At 35.1% G+C, this 21179-nt stretch overlaps 1 protein-coding gene and 1 pseudogene across 1 annotated transcript in view; one reads left to right on the plus strand and one right to left on the minus strand.

The window, feature by feature from the left end:
* ADAM10 (ADAM metallopeptidase domain 10) overlaps nt 1–21179 on the minus strand; it is a 132208-nt gene that overhangs the window by 76624 nt on the left and 34405 nt on the right. The window contains exon 2 of the mRNA XM_026518578.4: nt 19142–19292. Within this exon, the coding sequence (XP_026374363.1) occupies nt 19142–19292 (151 nt within the window). The remainder of the gene's footprint in view (nt 1–19141; nt 19293–21179) is intronic.
* LOC113269751 (proteasome subunit alpha type-1-like) lies at nt 2074–4222 on the plus strand (annotated as a pseudogene).

The raw sequence follows: 21179 nt of genomic DNA on the forward strand, positions 1-21179 counted from the left end.
AATCTAAATTATATATAATTAAACAGTAACTGTCTAAGATATATTAAAAGTTAAATGCCGACAGGCTGATTCCTACATGGTAAAACAAGTTAATTCCAACAGCAACTAAGTGCTTGGACATAAAAACAAGCTTCTTAAACCAATTACTACCTGTCTTCCCTCTTTAGTAATTCTGCAGCTTTGCCATTTTCCCCTACTTTTCACAACTTAAACACTACATTAATAAGTGGCATCTATATTAATGACTCTCCTCAGAAAAGCAAGTACACATGCTCTTTCTTTTATGTATACGTACACAAACATCCCCGTTCAACTCCTGTATGTTTTCCCTAGGGCTTCTAATTCTTCTAATTATCATTAGACCTTCCTCAATTTAATTTGAGAAGCCAAAAGACCATGATATTAGCTGAAATCATACTCATTCTCAATGGTCCTCTATACAGGAAAGAGAAAGACCAAAATATTGAGGTGAAATTAAATAAAGAATCTAGGGTTTGAATCAAACTACGAATCAAATCTTATGCCTAAAATTTACCAGCCCAGGATTCCAATCTGTTAAATAAAGATAATACATTCTATCTGGTAAAACCCTTTTAAGGATGACAGCTTATAATGCATGTAAAGTCATTAACACAGCACCTGGCACAGAGAAGCTGCAAAATAAATGGCAACTAATTAGCTATCATTACTAAACTCTTAAAAGTGTATCAAGTCTCTTTTATAATTGTCATAAAAGTCTGCACATAGCACAATTTCTCCTCAATGAATCTGAACCAAAGTGTTCAATTAGCAACCCCCAAATGTTAGTAGGATGTGGAGTAACTGCAAATGTCACACATTGCTGGTAGAAGTATAAAATGGTGCAATCACTTTGGAAAACTGACAGTTTTTTTAAAGTTAAACATATGAAAATGTTTATGACCCACAATTCTACCCCAGAGAAACGAAAATATAAAACATTAAGTCCAAAAAACAAACTGGATACAAATGTCCATAGCAATTTCATTCAAAATATACAAAAACTGGAAATCAGTTTTTCAGTCAATATCAACAGGCAGAGATTAAAAGACCGTGGCTTATTCACACAAGGGCAAACTACTCAGCAATAAGAAATGTCAAACTACTAAAAATATGCACTTTCGTGAAGACACAAAAGAATATATACAGTATAATTCCATAGATATGTAATTCTAGAATAGGCGAAAACCTATCTACAGTGACAGCAGATCGGTGGTCGCCTGGGGTGAAGAGAGACTAAAAGCAAAGGGGGATGAGGGAACTTTCTGCTACGAGGGACATGTTCTATATATTGATTTGAATGGCAGTTACACAAATACATTTGTCAAAACCTACCTCACACTACACACTTGAAATGAGTACAGCTACCTTTCAACAACACAGATCTAAAGTGCATGGGTCCACTTACCCATGGATTTTTTCCCCATAAATACAGTACAGTATGGTTTTCTTCACATTTTTTCTCTAGCTTACTTTAAGAACACAGTATACAATACATAAGACATACAAAGTATGTGTTCTTCAACTGTTTATATAATCAATAAGGCTTCCAGTCAACAACAGTAGTTGAGTTTTGGGGAAGTCAGAAGTTGTAAATGGATTTTTTACTGCATCAAGGGGTTGGTGCCCCTAACTCCCACATTGCTCAAGGGCCAACTGTATATTTTATTTTATGTAAATTATATTTTGTGCTTGCTTCAGCAGCATACATACTAAAAAATATATATATAAATTATATTTCAATAAAGTTTATCTTAAAGAAAAAAACTCGTTTTTCAAGTAAATAAGGGTCAACAGGGTATACTCATTAGCTTCAGTAAGTTGTGTCCCCTTTTCAACTTTTTCTATTTTATATTTTCCTTAATTTCATGTCAGTCTTGGCACTCTTTTATTTTGAGGCTGTATTTCAATTTCTACTTGCCTAAACTCTCACCAAAAAACTCCTAAAGTTCCCCAGGTGCTGTGACAAGGACTCTAGGCTAGGAAAAGGGTCCTTAGAGCCTTAAGTTTGCTATCTCCTGGCACAAGTAATCAAAAGGTCAAACATATCTCTAAATGGGAACTCCGCAGACAAAGTTAAAAATAGACTACCCTGAACAAACAGGAATCCTGCTTGAATTCTTACTGCACATCCTGTCTTTCCATAAAATTTCTTTTGCTAACAGACAGGAAATTCTTGATCATATATGCAGGTATAACTATATTATTTTTTTAAAGATCACAATATTTTGAAAAATCATTAACTTAACATATATACTTTTTAACTCACTGCACAAATACCATCTGAAAAAGAGCATCTTTGCTAAACAGACTAAAACACTAAATGTCCAAGGGCTTAGTATATTTATCATCCAACATTTATTATTCAGTAAAATTGTTATACTTATAATCATTATAAGAGTATATTCTATATGCAAAAAGGGGGATATAAGCTTCAGAAAAACATTTAAGCTCAGTATAAGAACAATCTATGCTACACTCCCTACACCCCCAAAAATAGTTTTACATCACTTACAATGTTTAAACACATAGGAACCCTAGAGAGAAGTTATAACAGAGAGATTTTAAGAACACTTGAAGTAGGTCCCTTCTAACCCTGATACTGACAGCATAAGAAAATCATCTCACATGTACAAAACATTATTCTCCACAGTGATTTAAATTGGACTAAACCATATATAAAATCATTTCTCAATTATCCATGCACAATCAAGTAGCAGTATAGATAATACAACAAAAAATCAAACTTAGATCATACCTCCCAAATGCACCGCGTTTATTAACATTAATTTGCATCTAAAACATGTAACAACAGAAGAGGAAATGAAAGGATAGTGACCCTGAAAGGCAGGTAAATGGCAGAAAGAAGCCTTATTGAATTCAAGTCAATCACAGTCTATGAAATAGATAAACTACGAATGAATAATCAGAAGCTGGACATAATTTATTCCATTAACTAAGTCACTAAATTCCAATTCCTTAATTTTAATTCCACTACCATCTGTTTAATACACATCGTTATGCTATTTTAATATTTCTATGAATTATAAATTCTTCACAACGTTCCTGTTGGATTACATATTATAAAATAATAATTAGCCAACACATTCTACCTTCCCAGTTTCTCAACAAGCCCTGACTAAAAAACAATCTGAAAACATAACCTGGTTTTTTAATTGTTTAAACTTTTGGCTCAAACGTCAGAAAAACTACAGTGAACACTGCCTTATAAAAATCATTGTTCTGGAAAAACAGTATGATGGTTCATCAAATGCTAAACAGAGAATTATCATATGACCCAGTAATTCTACTTCTGGGTATATATACCCAAAGGAATTAAAATCAGAGACTCAAACAGATTCTTGTACACCAATGTTTATAGCAGCATTATTCACAACAGCAAAAGATGGAAACAACCCAAATGTCCATCGATAAATGGATTTTAAAAATGTACGTATGAGTGGAATACATATACAATGGATTATTCAGTCTTAAGAAGGAATGAAACTCTGATACATGCTACAACATGGATGAACCTTGAAAACACTTTGCTAAGTAAGTCAGACATAAAAGGCATACTATGGCATGATTCCACTCATATGAGGTACCTAGAAAAGGTAAATTCATAGAGAGAGAAGGTGGAATAGAGATATCAGGGACTGCTGAGAGGGTAGAAATGGGGAATTATTGTTTAATGGGTAAAGAATTTCTGTGTAAGATCTCTTCCTGTGTCTCATCTTGTATCTCTAATTGGAAGCAAGACCCAGATACAAACACAGCGATGTGGCCGGAGACCGTATGGTGTTGGACTGCTTATTGCTGATTATGATGATGTGGGCCCTCACATTTTCCAAACCTGTCCATCTGCCAACTATTTTGACTGTAGAGCTATGTCCACTGGAGCGCGTTCTCAATCAGCTTGTACTTACTTGGAGAGACAAATGTCTGGGTTTATGGAGAGCAATTTGAATGAACCGGTTAAACATGGTCTGTGTGCCTTATGAGAGACACTTCCTGCAGAACAGGACCTAACTACAAAGAATGTTTCCATTAGAATTGTTGATAAAGACTTGGAATTTATGATTTATGATGATGATGATATATCTCCATTCCTGGAAGGTCTTGAAGACCACAGAGAAAGGCACAGCCAGCTCAACCTGCTGATGAACCTGCAGAAAAGGATCACGAACCAATGGAACATTAAGTCACAAACCAACTGTCTATATGTGTATTATCAAATATGTAAGAATGTGGAGCATCTTTGAACCAAAAGATGCAGGGTGGTCTTATGGGATGTTCTAGGACTCAGTCCAGATGTGTTTTTCCGAAGCAACTTGTCCGAAATCATAATATGGTGTGCATTTTTCTTTGAGAGGGTCGGTATAATCATTTTCTAGAAAGTATAGTTATCTGTACTAATGTTTTTATATGAAGAACATAGTGTCTTTGTGGTTTTAAAGACAACTGTGAAATAAAATTTTTTCACCTGCCTGTGGAAAAAAAAAGAAGAAGAATTTCTGTTTGAGAAGGTGAAAAAGCTCTGAAAATGGATAGTGATGGTAGTTGCACAACACTGTGAATGTACATAACGCCACTGAATTGTTCACTTAAAAATGGTTAAAATAGTAAGCCATATGCTATTTTGCCATAATACAAATAAATAAGTAAATTTTTAAAAATCATTGTGTTCAAAAGGCCTGGAGTATAAAATAAAATTGTGCGACCAGAGATATCCTTCTTAGTGATAAAAGCTCCAAGAGAACCAACTGAGATAGCGATACTGTGATGATAATGAGATTTTACCATTCTTCCCAAATACATATGGGTTTATGATTTTCACAGCATTTTTACCTATGTTACTACATCTTATCCTCAGAGTAACACTGCAAAGGCGGTGTGATGAATATTTTTATCAAAGGGTATGACTCAAGGTTACAAGACAGAATTAGGTAGACTTAGGACTAGAACTCCAGTATTTGGTTGCTGCCTCTTGCTCTTTCTACCGTACCATAAATGCATCTCGAGCACGTGATTTAAAAAGTCAAGCTGATATAAGCTGAGTGCTGTGGTAGACTCAGTGTAGTATTATCAGTCTCTACAAACAAGTCATAGTAGACTCAGTGTAGTATTATCAGTCTCTACAAACAAATCATCTTTTACAATCTGAACAAGTGCAAGTAAGATAATAAAGATATAACCTTATTTAATTTTCACTGAAAATTTTATAATACCACCGTAAGAAATTTTCTTTATAAATGGTTAAGCCACTTTCAAGAATAAGGCTAACCTCTGTCTCCTTTTACTATGTTTCTTTCAGTAAGTTTAGTTTTTTTATTATTATTATTATTAATTATATGGCACACTGTCATCAAAGATAAACTTTAGATTTTCTTTGGCAAGGAAGATGCTCTGTATAAAGAACAATTACTTGCACCTGGAATGTTCTTCTACCCTCAGATTTAACCACTATATTGATTCTACTGATCAACAGTATTTTGTCTCTCATCTTGATTATAGTATTTCTACTGTCATTCTTTCTTGTCTTCCTCAGTGGCATTATAGTAAAGAAGAATGGAATGAAGCTATAGGAGGGCAAAATCAGTTAACAAACGACAGTAATTTGAAAAAACATACCAAACAGATTCCAATGCTCTAGTTCACTGCTTTGAAGATCTGGTTGTACCATATGGTAATTAAAAGCTGGTTTTCCTTTTTAGGCTTTAGAAAAGCACTCTACATCTAAACCAAACAAACAGTAGAGGTACCAGAACCACCTTTGGTGCAGAACAACAAAATAAATTTTGTTTAGGATAGGACTCTATAAAAATTTCTGGAAGGTCATGTACCCTCTACATCTTTATATAAAGAAGTACCCTTTTTTGTAAAATACAATAGTTAGAACAGTAAGAATACAGAGTAAAAAGATCTTGCCTTTGTCCATACAGTTGCTATTTTAGCTAATGAGAGTATGGCTCTGATTCTCAGAAGAAAACAACAATAGATAAAGGGTACATCCCTTGAACTGAAGTCATATTAGGACAAAAAGCCTCAACTGATGAAATACCTTGGTAACACAGGGAAGACCCCTGAAAGCAAAAGCCTTGCTTGAAAGTATGTCCGTGTAATCCAGCGGTCCCAAAGACCAGAACTGTCATCATAAACAGAAGTCTATCATATCTAATGGAACAATGACTCCTAGAAATAAAACTGTACTACCTAACAAGACATCCCTGATGTCTCTAGATGTTATCTCTTAACATTCACTTTATTCTTAATAAAGATCCCTGAATCTCCATTCAAATTATTTTTTAAGACAAGTTGCCAACATTTAATATCATACTACTGTGAGTCAAATATCTAGTTTACTTCCACTAGTACACTTTTTGAAACAGAAAAGTCCTTTTTCAAATGATCTTTTAAAAGCATATATATATGTGTGTGTGTATATATGTGCGTGTATATATATTACACATATGTGTATATATATTACATATATGTGTGTATATATATATGTATATATATGTGTATATATATAACATATATAGAGAGAAACAATGAGAGAGGGAACACAAGCAGGGAGAGTGGGAGAGGGAGAAGCGGGCCTCCCACTGAGTAGGGAGCCAGACACGGGGCTCAATCCCAGGACCCTGGGATCATGACCTGAGCGAAAGGCATGCTTAACGACTGAGTCACCCAGGAACACCAATATATATTTTTAAAGGATAAAATGAACAGGTTGGAAGAAGGGGAAAGGGCACAGTCAGCCCAAGGGCACCCCACTGGGCAGTACCTGAGGCAACCACCCCAGAAATTCTAGGGCTATATAGTTTGAAAGACCTAGTTCCAGGCTTAACTGTTGTCCCTGAGGTAAATTACCTTACACAAGCAAAAACACATATATGAGAATCCTCAATGAAGATAAAAGTGAAATTAAAATCTGAGCTAAAATGAGTAACATTATCCAGTGTATGAAGACAAACAGATCATTAGTTTAAGTCTTTCCCATACGAAGGTGAGCCAAGGGGAAGAATACGCCATAATGGCATCATTACGGAACACAAGATTACATGTATTTTGCATTGCTTGAGAATAAGTAGATTTAGCCATTGGAGAGGGGGGAAAAAAGGTTTCTGTAAACGCTTTCTGACTTCATGCAACTATGTTAACTAAACAACTGGCAGGCAAAACTACTGGCATACCTCATTGTTTTTCAAGATTTTATTTTTAAGCAATCTCTACACTCAACACAGGGCCTGAACTTAAAACCCTGAGATCAAGAGTCGCATACTCCAACTGACTGAGCCAGCCAGGAGGCCCCAGGCATACCTCATTTGATTGTGCTTCACTTTATTACGCTTTGCAAATAGTGGGTTTTGTTTCTTTCTTTCTTTTTTTTTTTTTTTACAAATTGAAGGTCTATAGCAGCCCTGCATCCAACAAGTCTACTGGAGCTATTTTTCCAACAGCTTTTGCTCACTTCATAACTCAGTGTCACATTTTGGCAATTCTCACATGGTTCTAACTTTGTGATTATTATTATATTTGTTATGGTGATCTATAATCAGTGATTACAACTTGCTAAAAGCTCAGATGATGCATTTATCATTTTTTAACAAAGTATTTTTTAATTAAGGCATATACATTTGTTTTTTTACATATAATTCTATTGCACATTGAGCAGACTATGGTATAGTATAAACATAACTTTTATATGCACTAGGAAACCAAAAAATTCATTTGACTTGCTTTACTGCAATATTCACTTTACTACAGTGGTCTGGAACCAAACCGGCAATTTCTCCAAAGTACGCCTCTATAAAACAATGCTAGGATTTAAGAGTTATTCAGATATTTAATATAAACCAAACATACAAAATCATAAAGATCCCTAAATTTATTAATTTCACAGATCAGATAAGGCTGATTTGACCTAGATCACACAAATAAAATCAGAGCTTGAACTCTCAAACATTAATTCAAGAAGATATATGCACCCCATGTTCACTTAAGTATTTACAACAGCCAAGATGTGGAAACAACCCAAGCGTCCACTGATGGATGAATAAAGATGATGTCGTATATCTAGCAACGGAATACTACTTGGCCATAGAAAAGAAGGAAATCTTGTTGTCTGCAACAACATGGATGGAACTTGATGGTATTTTGCTAAGTGAAATAAGTCAAACAGAGAAAGACAAATATCATATGATTTCACTTACATGTGGAATCTAAAAAATAAACTAAAACAAATATAACAAAAACAAAATCATAGATACAGAGAACAGACTGGTGGTTACCAGAGGAGAATGGGGTTAGGAGGTGGGCAAAATGGGTAAAAGGGATCAACTGTATGGTAATGGACAATAACTAGACTTAGGGTGGTGATTACTTCTAGTATATACAAATACCAAATCATAATGTTGTATACTTAAAACTTATATAATGTTATATACACGAATTTTACCTCAAAATCAATCAATCAATAAATAATTAAAAAATAAGGGAGGAGAGCAGAAGATACGGTAGGAGAAAAGAATCTAGTATAGAGAAGGGATTCCAAAACCTTTGCTGAATTAATGAAGACTTGTCTGGGCAGCTAGCAGGTTATTCTTCACGTGGCAAACACTCTAAAACATCTCTATGATCATATCCCTTCAAACTACAATATTCCTTATTCCCTTTTGGGAGGAAAGTAAGGAAGGAAATTTGCCCCTCTGCATTCAATCTCAATATTTCAGCTCTCGCAGATGCCTGGGCGGCTCAGTCAGTGAAGCATTTAATGCCTTTGGCTCAGGTCATGATATCAGAGTCCTAGGATCGAGTCCCACATGGGGCTCCTTGCTGAGTGGGGAGTCTGCTTCTCCCTCTGCCCCTCCTCCCACTTGCTCTCTCACTCTCTCTCTCTCAAATAAGTAAAATCTTTAAAATATATATATATATATTTCAGATCTCTTTTTTCTTTTTTTTTAAAGATTTTATTTATTTATTTGACAGAGAGAGAGAGACAGCCAGCGAGAGAGGGAACACAGGCAGGGGGAGTGGGAGAGGAAGAAGCAGGCTCCCAGCAGAGGAGACTGATGCGGGGTTTGATCCCACAACGCCGGGATCACGCCCTGAGCCGCCAGGATCACACCCTGAGCCACCCACGCGCCCCTTTCCTGCCCCTTTTTAACTATTCAAATCCAAAGAGGCTTGAGGATCCAAACCCCTCCTCCAAGCTCTACTCCCAGGCTCCACGCATCCAACTGTGGCTATTCAAGTAGCTCACGTTTCCTTCCCACGGGTGAGTACTATACTCAGTTCTTATCCTAAGTCTCCCTCCCACTTAAAATAAAGTTTCTGATGAAGGAGAGGTACTGCTGCTCTGCTACAGCAAAACATTTGATAGCTTTCTGATTTGCTTTGTTGATTATCCCAACTTCCAGAGGAAAAAGAACACACTGGTAAGAATTTCTATTCTGGGGTGCCTAGACGGCTCAGTTGTTAAGTGACTGCCTTCGGCTCAGGTCATGATCCTGGAGTTCCAGGACGGAGTCCCGCATCGGGTTCCATGATGAGCAGGGAGTCTGTTTCTCCCTCTGACCCCCTCCCCCCGTCCGTGCTCTTTCTCTTTCAAATAAATAAAATCTTAAAAAAAAAAAAAAAAAAAAGGAAAGAACTTCTACTCTACCTGTAGTACTAATAAACTTTGATTAACTGGTTTATGGTGAAGTGACAAGAACTTAGGAAGAAGATACCACCATTGGGGTGCCTCGGTGGCTCAGTCAGTTGAGCCTTTGAGTCTTGATTTAGGCTCAGGTCATAGCTCAGGGTTGTGGGATTGGGCTCCATGCTCAGCAGGGTGTCTGCTTGAATTTTATCTCTCCATCTCCTTCTGCCCCTCCCCGCTGAACTCATGCATACTCTTGAATAAAAAAAAAAAATTAAAAAAAAATACCACCTTCATCTTATCACTTTATAGTTAGAAAAAACAGCATATGATAGCAAAGGTCTCACTAAATACGGTAGATTCTTCAATGTTCACAGAAAACACAGATAAAATTTCCTACTTGGGGACTTGAAACACATAGAAGTGAAGCTGAATGACCATGTCTCAAAAACATCCGATATTACATTGGAAAAAATGACCTCTAAAGCCTCTCAAGATTTAGAATGTGAAAGGCTCGCTCAGTTTGACAAGTAGGAGTAAGCTATTTGTAAAACTGGAATGTATTAAGAAGATTGTGGGAGTCACGTACATGGTCCAAACAGTTTTACTATGGACCAAAAACAAAAACAAAAAAACAATGAATACTGCTCATAACACAACTATTTGTCCCATACCACCATTTCTAAGATTCTTCATATGCCAGACTTTGTATTCACACATGATTTGTTAGTTCAGCATTATTCTCCCAGAAATGAGTTTTGGAACCTAATACAAAGTGATTATAATTTAAGATTTCAGAGATGCATACAAGTTAACAATTAATTAAGTTAATGTGTTTGTGCTTCACACATTTAAGTAAAAATTAGCTACGCTATACTCAAAAGATAACTGGAGTCCTTGTAATCAATCACCACAGAATTAGCAGAGATGGTTGGTCAAAGTTATTGGCCAATATGCTCTTGCAACCAAAACACCTAAAAATATATTGGCTATTTTCATGAATCATTAGAAATTTACACCAAAAAAAAAAAAAAAGTTAGCTACCCTATTTATATGTGACTATGATGTATCCAAATCTGGACTACCCTGTACAATTAGATCCAGCAAGATCATCGAAACTAGAGAAATTCAAAAAAGGGTAAATAACGTAGATTAGGAATATTGCTTATGTTCAGCATTAACAAAAGCAAGCAGCAGCAACTGACCACTCCCCTCCTTGAAACATTGTTTCCCTTGGCTTCTAGGATACCACACTCTCAGGTTTTCTTCTACTTTTCTTATCACTCTTCAGGCTTTGCTCCCCCACCACCCCCAACTAACCTTAATTTGTTGGCATTTAGCCGAGTTCTCTCCTAAGCCTTCCTCATGAATCTCACAAAACATGTCCAAAACTGAACTTACAATTTCTCCTCAAATTTATAGCTGTTCCAACATTCCTTATCTAAGTGGACCCAGCAGCCACTCAGTTGCTCAAACCAGAAAACAGTCCTCTTATGACTCCTTCCTTTATACCTATGTATCAACCAAGTCCAGTAAATTCTACCTTTAAAATATCTTAAATCTATTCACTCTCTGTCATCACCTCTCAAACCAACTTAATCCAGGCTACCACCTCCCATGAGGACTCGTGCAACAGCCTCCCAAACATCCTCAATGCATTGAGTTTAACTCCCTTCCAAACTGGTCTCCATTTGTAGCCAGACTGAACTTTTAAACCTTATACAGTTACTATCATTAAAAACCTTCCAAGGCTAAGTAAAAAATTATTACCATGACTTACGTAACTCTCAGAGATCTGGCTCTTACTTACATCTACAGTCTCATTTGGAACCGTTCTCCCTCACATTTTAAGACCCCTCATACACCGAAATTCCTTCAATTCCATTAACATGCCACTGCTCATCTCAGTTTCTCTACACATGCTGTTTCCTCTGTCTAGAACACATTTCATTCCCTTCTTTGGCTAACCAACTCCTCTTCTGTCATCCCTTCTGGGATCGGTTTAAATGCCATCTCCTAAGAATGGCCTTCCCTGACCTCCAGACAAAACGGCATCGCCCAATGCTCCCATAGCAATCTTCTGAACATTCCTTTAATATTTATCACAGCTGTTATACCTAATCTAACACGTGCCTTTCTCATGAATCCATACTCCTCATGAGCAAGGACCTGTCTGTTCAGTTACTCTATTACTAGTGACTACTAAAGTGCCTAGAATACATTAAGTGCTTAAAATATGAAAATGGACTTAGTAAATTATAGCATATTAGAACTACAGAAACATCTCTTGTAGCTCAAATAAACAAACAAAAAGAAATGCACAATGTATTTGTTCATTCAATCCAGAGATCAAAACTCCAGTCAAATGAATCTGTGATTTGGAGTTTAAAAAAAGAAAATACTGTTACATTACACAACTATATGCCCCATACCAACATATCTAATATTTGATTTGTTGATTCAGCATGATTCTCCCTGTACAGACTGTTTTAGAACTAGTTCAAAGTGGTTAAAAGATTTCAGAGACATACACAAACAATAGCTTGATTTTATCCCTATGTACAAGTATTAAAAAATACTTGTTTAACCCTCCCCCCAAAAAACTGTCAACCCCAAAGAAGCAAAAAATTTTAAAAAGTTAGAAAAGAGGTTGCAATACAACCAAGTGAGGAATCTCAGTATTCAGAAGCTTTTCAAAAAGAAATTACATATGTGACTACCAAAGAATTTTTTTTTTTAATTTTATTTATTTATTTGACGGAGATAGAGACAGCCAGCGAGAGAGGGAACACAAGCAGGGGGAGTGGGAGAGGAAGAAGCAGGCTCACAGCAGAGGAGCCTGATGTGGGGCTCGATCCCAGAACACCGGGATCACGCCCTGAGCCGAAGGCAGACGCTCAACCGCTGTGCCACCCAGGCGCCCCAACCAAAGAATTTTTAAACAGTTGCCAGTTTTAAAGTAGCATACAACTACACGAGACTTCACTGGTGCTTAATAAAACAATGCTAACAAGCATAAAAGAAAAATCCATTCAACAGTTATATAAAGGATTTTCAAGTATAATGAAATAGGATAAGCATTTAAATAACTTTCAGTTATATAAAATCCTTGCTACATTTTTAAGAAACAGCACAGCTTACACGGGGCTTAATCAATTGAAGAACAGGAAAAAAAAAAAAAAAAGATGGCTATGAATTCAAATTAAATCTAAGCTGGAGAACTTATTTCATAAAAGACTCAACCACGCATGCAATATTTTAGTATGAAATATAATTTACAATTGAGGAAAATGATTGATGGCCTTTCCTACTACTAAAATATACGTAATTTCTGACATTTACTATCTAGATCATCAACTCTAGAAACGCTAACATCAAAAGCCTGTTTTTGATGAACTTTAGAGGTAATGAGGTATCAAAAGAGTTAAAAAATACTTTTTTGGCAGAATTTTTTTAATTTATTTTTTATTTTATTTTAAGTAGGCTCCATGCCCAATCTGGGGCTTAAATTTACCACCCTGAGATTAAGAGTCGCATGGCTGGCACCCCAGAAAAGGACTTTCATACTCTTTACTTCCATTCCGTTTTCAAAATGGGCAGGAGGAAGCTCAGGTTTTGGGGTTGGTTTTTTTTTACACTCATTCCATCTCTTCCATATAAAGCCTAGTTTAGTCCTTAAAAACATGTAAAATAAAAATGGTATTTCAGATTGAAATCATATCTAAGAAGCTAAAGTTAGAACAATCATCAGCTCTCAACTTAGCTTCTTAAATACAAAATTAACATGAATATAACTCAGCTCTTGTTCTTCCTTATGATTCAAGAAGTAATTCAAATAGCCAGTGTCCCTTCAGATTTTTTTGAAAAAAACATATCTGTTAGGCTTTTAAAAAAAATTGTTAGGCTTTTAATTTCTGTGTAAAGAGAAAACAGGCAGGAATAAAGAATATCACGTCCTAGAAACTCCACAGCTGAAACACAAAGCAGTGTGAAATATAGCTTAATAACATATATTAAAGAGCACTGTACTTGCCATAAAGTAGGTACTAATTAAATATCCTTTTCCTTTATAAATTTTTGCTCAAACCTGCCCGAATTTTGCTAGGAAAGATTTCAGTGCCAAGTCAGTATTTTTCAAAATTTTGTTTTTCCTCATGCATAACGACATTTTTATACAATTCAAATGTATTCTCGTGTTCTTGTTTATGAGCTGGCATCTGTTTGTGCTGCCTGGATTCTTACCTCTGCTGCTCAAAGTGTGCTGGTTTGTCCATAGAGTTAAAAGTGTCCTAGCTTTCTGCTACCTCACTCGTGGTATGACAAAGATAAAACCCAAGATACTTTCAGACTAACCCAAATCCAGTCAGGATCCATCAAAAGGAAATACTTATGTCTTTTACAGATTCCGTGGGCCATATTCTTGATACCCTCATATTTGAGCAGTAGGGAGAACTTAAGCTCCAAACTCCAAAAGAAAATGTCAAAGCAAATATCTGACCATTTGTTATGAAAAGTTTGTAAGCATACCATTAAGGCATTAGGAAGAATCATCCTGTCAAATCAGGAAAAAAAAAAAAAAGAAATGTATAAGTTCTCCAAAACATTATCTGGCACTTAAAAATATCTGGTATCTTTCTATACCAGATTCTAATACAAATCACGTATTAGACAGAAACAATTTCTGATTTATTATGTACCCAAATAATTAAACAGAGAGGCAGAAAAAATAGTTTATTTCTGACTACATAATGTCTTGACTTTTTTAAATTTAGTTACTTGAGTGTTACTGGTATATTTTATAGTATTTTAAAGTAGGAAGGGGCCTAAAAATTATCGTGTCCAAAATTCAAGGTTTTACTTAGGAAACTGAGGCTCATACGAAATCTCTAGATAACACATATGAAGTTCGTAGAGAACTCCATTACATCCTGAATTACCGCAGTACTCCTTTCTCTACCTAGTTTATGACCGTTTCAATACATTTATTATCCTTTCTATAAAATCACAAGTTTCTTTACTAAGCGGCTTTCCACTCAAATGCAAAGTCGGTATATGAAAGGCTGTACATTTTAGCCAAGTGGTGAGAAGACCAGAAAACAAAGACGACGGTCCATAATTTGGAAAACAAGGTAAGAAGGAAAAGGTTCAAAAATACGTATCCACACAACAAGAAAAAACACGGTTCAATACAACAGTATATGTATATACTTCCTACCAAAAAGATAAACTGTATTATATCAGAGTTCTCAGATATTCTTTCTACTTTTTTTTTAAATACCACTATGATGAAGTATTTCAGAAAATTTATAGAAGTTTTATTAGGAAAAAGGAATAGTGGAATGATTCCTTGTGCTTCTCTTCAATGATAGTTGCAACAAAAGGCATAAATTAAAAATATATATACAACATCAGAATCTCATTGTGAGCTATACTAAAAATCACTAGTAAACAATCTTGCCATTCTTCTCAGGCTATACTAGTACTCTTGGATGAGCCCAAGAGATAATTCTATTCTAAATTTTCATCTGTATCAATACAGGACTATAGTAATATTTCAGCATATTATATAAAGCCCAGACTTGAACAATATACAATTTACATTTTATTAAAGTCACACTAGCAAAATTCCTAATGAAACTGCAGTGTAGTGGTAATGTACAAGCCCAAAACAAAAGACCATGAAGCCAGGGATGGTAGGATACAACACGTCATTTCCTAGTATCAAAGTAGACTAAGGGAAGGGAGTAACAACAGACAGTCCTTGGCACACCACACACTTTCACATGAACCTGAGGACTCATAAAGAACAAATTTTCCACAAGTATTTTAAAAATCCTGCACTCAACAATACAATAAATCTGCCTGCCACTTACTGATTAGGAACAATTGTTAAAAAGGGTGAGATATTCCACACTGTACAATATTTAAGCTGAAAATCATTTCTTAATATTTTAGTGTATTTTATTATCCATCAAATTAAATACGCAATAAGCAACTGATACTTTTTCTGATTAAACTCTCTGGTAAGGACCAGACCTAAACAAAATATTACCTCCCCTGTCAGAACTTTATATGCTTATAAATGTTGTGCTCTCTTCATAATGCTTCATTCATTCATTCACTCATGCAAATAACTTCAATGACCACCATCTATATAAAAAAGGTGAATACAACTTAGACTCTGCCTTTCAAGTTCACAGGGAACAATAGACATATGCATGTAAACAAAGTTATAATAAAATGTAATAAATGCTATAATTATTATACATGATTGCTAAGTGAGCTTAGAGGAAGAAGCAATGCTCGCTCAGGCATCCCATTTATCAGAACTTATCCAAGTGAAGCAATTTCTGAAATCAAGAAAACTGATTCCTAATTTCTCAGCAAAGCTAAGAGTTATCTTTTAACCTAGCATCTATTATCTATTTAACCTAGCATCTAAAAATATTTTAATATCCTAACAAATATTACTGACATATGTTTCAAAATACTTATCTTTCCTTAACAATCTTTCCTGTAGCACTGCCTCACATGACTCTTATTTTCAAACAACTTTAAACTTTATTTCAAGAGCAATGGTTTTTCATGGAATTCTTAAGAATGGACTGTGGGCTTAAAGAATCTCAACATTTCTTCATTTAACATCAATATCTGTAAACTTGGTATGTGATATACCCTTTCTTATTTAGGAAACTTGGAAGCCAGTTGGAAAGAAATTTGCTCATATACTTAAGCATAAAACAAATAGCACAAAGAATGACTTTAATACACACACACACACACACACACACACACTCACACACACACCCCCAGAGACTATGCTAGTACTCAGAAATGCAAGTCATAAATGTCTAACTAAGCAGAACCCTTTTCAAGTATTTTCCTCTTTTCTAAGTTAATTGAACAGTATTTATTGTTTTCTGTAATTTACTAAAATACAGTGATCCGATTCTAGGGGATTAAGCCTTACCATACAATCAGGAGAAATAAACTCTACTTGATTATTTTTTAAAAGATGAAAATGAGCCAGAAACTCAACTTTTCCTTTTGGTAGTTACAGTGTATTTGAAATATAGTACTAAATTTATTTTGAGGTGGTCACTAAAAACTTAGGAAGGCTTAATGATTGCTTATTATTTCATGGTACTAATAAAGAATGGATAATTTAAAAATACCTTAAGGATCATAAACATTTACATGAATTGCTGCCACTAAAATTTTTATCTAGAAAAACAAACAGACCCTAAAATGAATCTTTTTACCTCCTTTGAATCAAAGTAAGAGATTTTATAACTTAAAAGTACTTTTTTCTACAATGATCATTACTTTTTAATATGGAAAATAAGTTAAGTAATACATTTATTTTCCTGCATAGAATACTTGAAGTTTCATAGCATTTCTTATCTGCCTTTTCATCCATTAATATCTTCCTTAAGCATCTGTACATCTGTACATTATTAAATAGTAGCCAGGATGCCTTCCTGTGAGGAACAAAAAACAGTTCTAGAAAAATAAATATGAAATACACACATGAAAAGGAAGACAGAATGAATCAAATGCCAATGGTACATTTCACCTATTTAAAAGTTCCAAGTAAGGTGTAAGCAAATCTTTAAAGAAGCAGAACTTGAACTGTACATTAAAAAATGATCAAGATTTAAGATAAGTGACACAGAAAACGAACTGTTCATGGTATATTCAGCAATTAGATCATTCTGGGCGAAAAAGACACTCAATGTTAGGAAACAGAATAAAGTTTACTGAAAAATAGACTAGAATTAATTCCGAGACAATCCTGAAAGCCAAGTTAAGAAATCTGGCTTACAATCATTAATTGAAGACTTCAGAGCACTAAGCTGACATGAAAAAGGAAGCATTTAAGGAAGAGGCATCTTGTAGAAGTCCATAGGACAGTTTTAATGATAAATGGAGTGGAAGCTGGGAAACCTATTATGAGCTAAACAATAAATCAGGGTTACAGCAGTAGGAAAAGCACGAAAGGAATAGATTTACTAATTACAGCACGCAAGGCAGAGAGTCTAACAAATACGCCAAGATTTTCTATCTAAATACCCCTAACCCACAGAGAGGAAAAAAAAATATGGGGTTTAAGTGAGCCAGGACTGCCTCAAATCTATGCTGTGTAACTTTAAAGAAATTATTTAACTTCTCTGAGCCTTAGTTTTCTTGGATATAAAAAGATATTTACCTTGTTTGGGTTCTGAGAAGATTAAATAAGAAAATGCACATAAAGCATCTATACACATGGGACACCCCAGGCACTAAATAAATGTGATTTTACCATTCTCCCTTAGCTCTCTGTTCTTTATCCCTTAACAATTCTGTCTGAGAAATGAGCAGTACAATAGGTAACCTGTGTACAAATTCATTTTAGAATTGATAAAACTGAGTTAGAGGAGCCTGGGTGGTTCAGTCACTTAAGCATCCGACTCTTGATTTTGGCTCAGGTCATGATTTCAGGGTCCTGAAATCAAGCCCTATGTTGGGCTCCACACTGGGCATGGAGCCTGCTTAAGATTCAGTCCCTCCCTCTCCCTCTGCCCCACTCCACTCCTGTGTGCTCTCTAAATAAATAAATAAATAAATAAATAAATAAATAAATAAATAAATAAATATTAAAAAAAACAAAAACTGAGTTAATGAGAAATTAAATGATTTAATGACATAAAACCAGCTACCTTCACTGTTGGCCCCCTAAGACAGATATATCGACCCATAAAACATATAAAAAGTAGTGGGAAATTATGAAAAAGAATCTTTTTAGGGGCACCTAGGTGGTACCGTCAGTTGAGCATCCAACTCTTGGTTTCACTTCAGGTCATGATCTCAGGGTCATGAGATCAAGCCCTACGTTCCGCTCTGTGCTCAGTGTGTAGTCTGCTTGAGATTCTGTCTCCCTCTCCCTCTGCTCCCCCTGCTTGTGTTCTCTCACTCTCTCTCTCTAAAATAAATAAAGAAATCTTTTTTTAAAAATCCCCTAATAATACAATAGAGGACTGGATTCATAAATTTATTTATTTATTTATTTATTTTTTTAAAGATTTTATTTATTTATTCGACAGAGATAGAGACAGCCAGCGAGAGAGGGAACACAAGCAGAGGGAGTGGGAGAGGAAGACGCAGGCTCCTAGTGGAGGAGCCCGACATGGGGCTCGATCCCAGAACGCCGGGATCACGCCCTGAGCCGAAGGCAGACGCTTAACCGCTGTGCCACCCAGGCGCCCCTGGATTCATAAATTTAAAAACATTTAAGTTTGACTGTTTCCTTAATATAAAAAGGGTAATCCATTTTAAAAGAAAACTTTTTTTTGCATATATACCAAATTCTAGCATAGGCTGAATTTCCAAATGGGGACCTTCCCATTAGAGAAGGAAAATTAATGGTATAAAATTTCCTTTTTTAACTTAGATTAACTACAGGAAAACTTCAGACACAGCAATAAATTTACTCACCTTCCATGGGCATGGAAATTGAGACGTAAAAACTGGTCCTCATGTGAAATTGCTCTTTTGGCACGCTGGTGTTTTTGGTGTAATGAATCCACATCATAAGATAATCCTTCATAATGTCTAATGTATTTATTTAAAGGGTTTCCATACTGACCTATAAAAAATAAACAGTTTGAATTAGTATCACCCTAATGGTCCATTCTAGTTCTAGTATGATTCCATTATTATTCAAATATCTACAAATACATATGAAACAATTGTCTCACTAATGTTAGTATTTTATTTTCACATACATTTTTTTAAAAACCTTACTGTAATGGGACTTTCAACCACACAAAAGTTTGAATGTTAGCCATAGGTTTGTCTTTGATGTCTTTTATCAGGTTAAGTTTTCTATTAATACTTTGTTGATAAAAACTACTAGGAACAGATGTTGACTTTTGTCACCTGCTCTTTCTGCATCTAGTAAGGTGATTACATGGATTTTTTTTAGTTTATTAATTATGATGAATTAAATTGACTGATCTTCTAATATTAAACCAACTCTGCATTACTTAAATAAAACCCACTTGGTCATGGTGCATTATCTTCTACAGTCATGAGAGACATTGGTCTATAGTTTTCTTTTTTTGTACTATCTTTGCCAAGGTTTGATACTAGAGTAAAAGAGGAGTTGGAAAAGCATACCTGTTTTTCAATTTTCTGGACACTTATATAGAATTGGTATTAGTTCCTCCTTAAATGTTTGGTAGAGTTCACCAGTAAAGCCATCTTGGCCTAGAGCTCTCTTTGGAAAAGGTAATTAACTACAATTTCAAGTTCATATATAGATAAAGAGCTATTCAGGTTATCTACTTCTTAAGTGACAGGTAAGAATTTGTCCATTTCACCTACATTGTTATTAAAGTTATAGAAATAAATCTGTTCATAATATGCCCGTATGTTTTTTTTATATCTTTTGAATCTGAAGTGATGTTATCTCTCTCATTCTTGATATTGGTAATCTAAATCTTGTCTTTTCGTTCCTGATCAGGATGGCTAGAGATTTACTGATTTTATTTATCTTCCAAAAAAAAAAAAAAAACCTGTTATTTCCCTTGATTTTCCCTCATTATTTTTGTTTTCTATTTGCTGATTTTCACTTTGATCTTCATTATTTCTTTTCTGCTTACTTTGAGTCTAATTGTTCTTTCTTGTTGGTTTCATAAGGTAATGCCACTGATTGAAGACTTTGCTTCTTCTCTAATCCAGATGTTTAGTGCTATAAATGTCCTCTTAATACAGCATTAGCAGCATCCCATTGATTCTGTTATGTTGTGTTACCATTTTCATTCTATTCAACATACTTTGTAATTTCCTTTTTGATCCATGTCCTTTTAGAAATCTGTTACTTACTTTCCAAATACCAAAGATTTTTCAGTTACCTTTCTGTTACTGACTTCTAATTTTTTCATGATTTATCTACTTATTTATTTGAGAGAGAGAGCAAGAGAGTGAGAGAGCACAAGCAGGGGGAATAGCAGAGGCAGAGGAAGGAGCAGACTCCTCCCTGAGTAAGGAGCCCACAGCGGGACTCGATCCCAGGACCCTGAGATCATGACCCAAGCCAAAGGGAGACACTTAACTAACTGAGCCATCCAGGCGCCCCCCCTTGACTTCTAATTTAATCCCACTACAGCCAAAAAACTTGCTTTATAGTATATATCAATCCTTTTAAAATCAAACACTTATTTTATAACCCAGAATATGATCTTTGCAAATATCTCATGGGCACTTGAAAAGAATGTGTATTCTGCTGTTAACATGAGTGTTCTAGAAATGTCAATCTCTGCTCTTATTGAGTAGAGTATTCTATAAATGTCAACCAGGTCAAGTTGTTTGCTGAGGTTGTTCAAGTCTTCTATATCCTATTGATTTTCTATCTACCTGTTCTATTATCTATTATTGAAATCTCTGTCTATGATTGTGATTTTTTCTATTTTTCCTTACAGTTCTTTGCTTCATTGATTTTTGATCCTGTTATTACATGCATAGATGTTAA

This window comes from Ursus arctos, unplaced genomic scaffold (genome assembly GCF_023065955.2).
Source record: "Ursus arctos isolate Adak ecotype North America unplaced genomic scaffold, UrsArc2.0 scaffold_36, whole genome shotgun sequence".
Classification (NCBI taxonomy): domain Eukaryota; kingdom Metazoa; phylum Chordata; class Mammalia; order Carnivora; family Ursidae; genus Ursus; species Ursus arctos.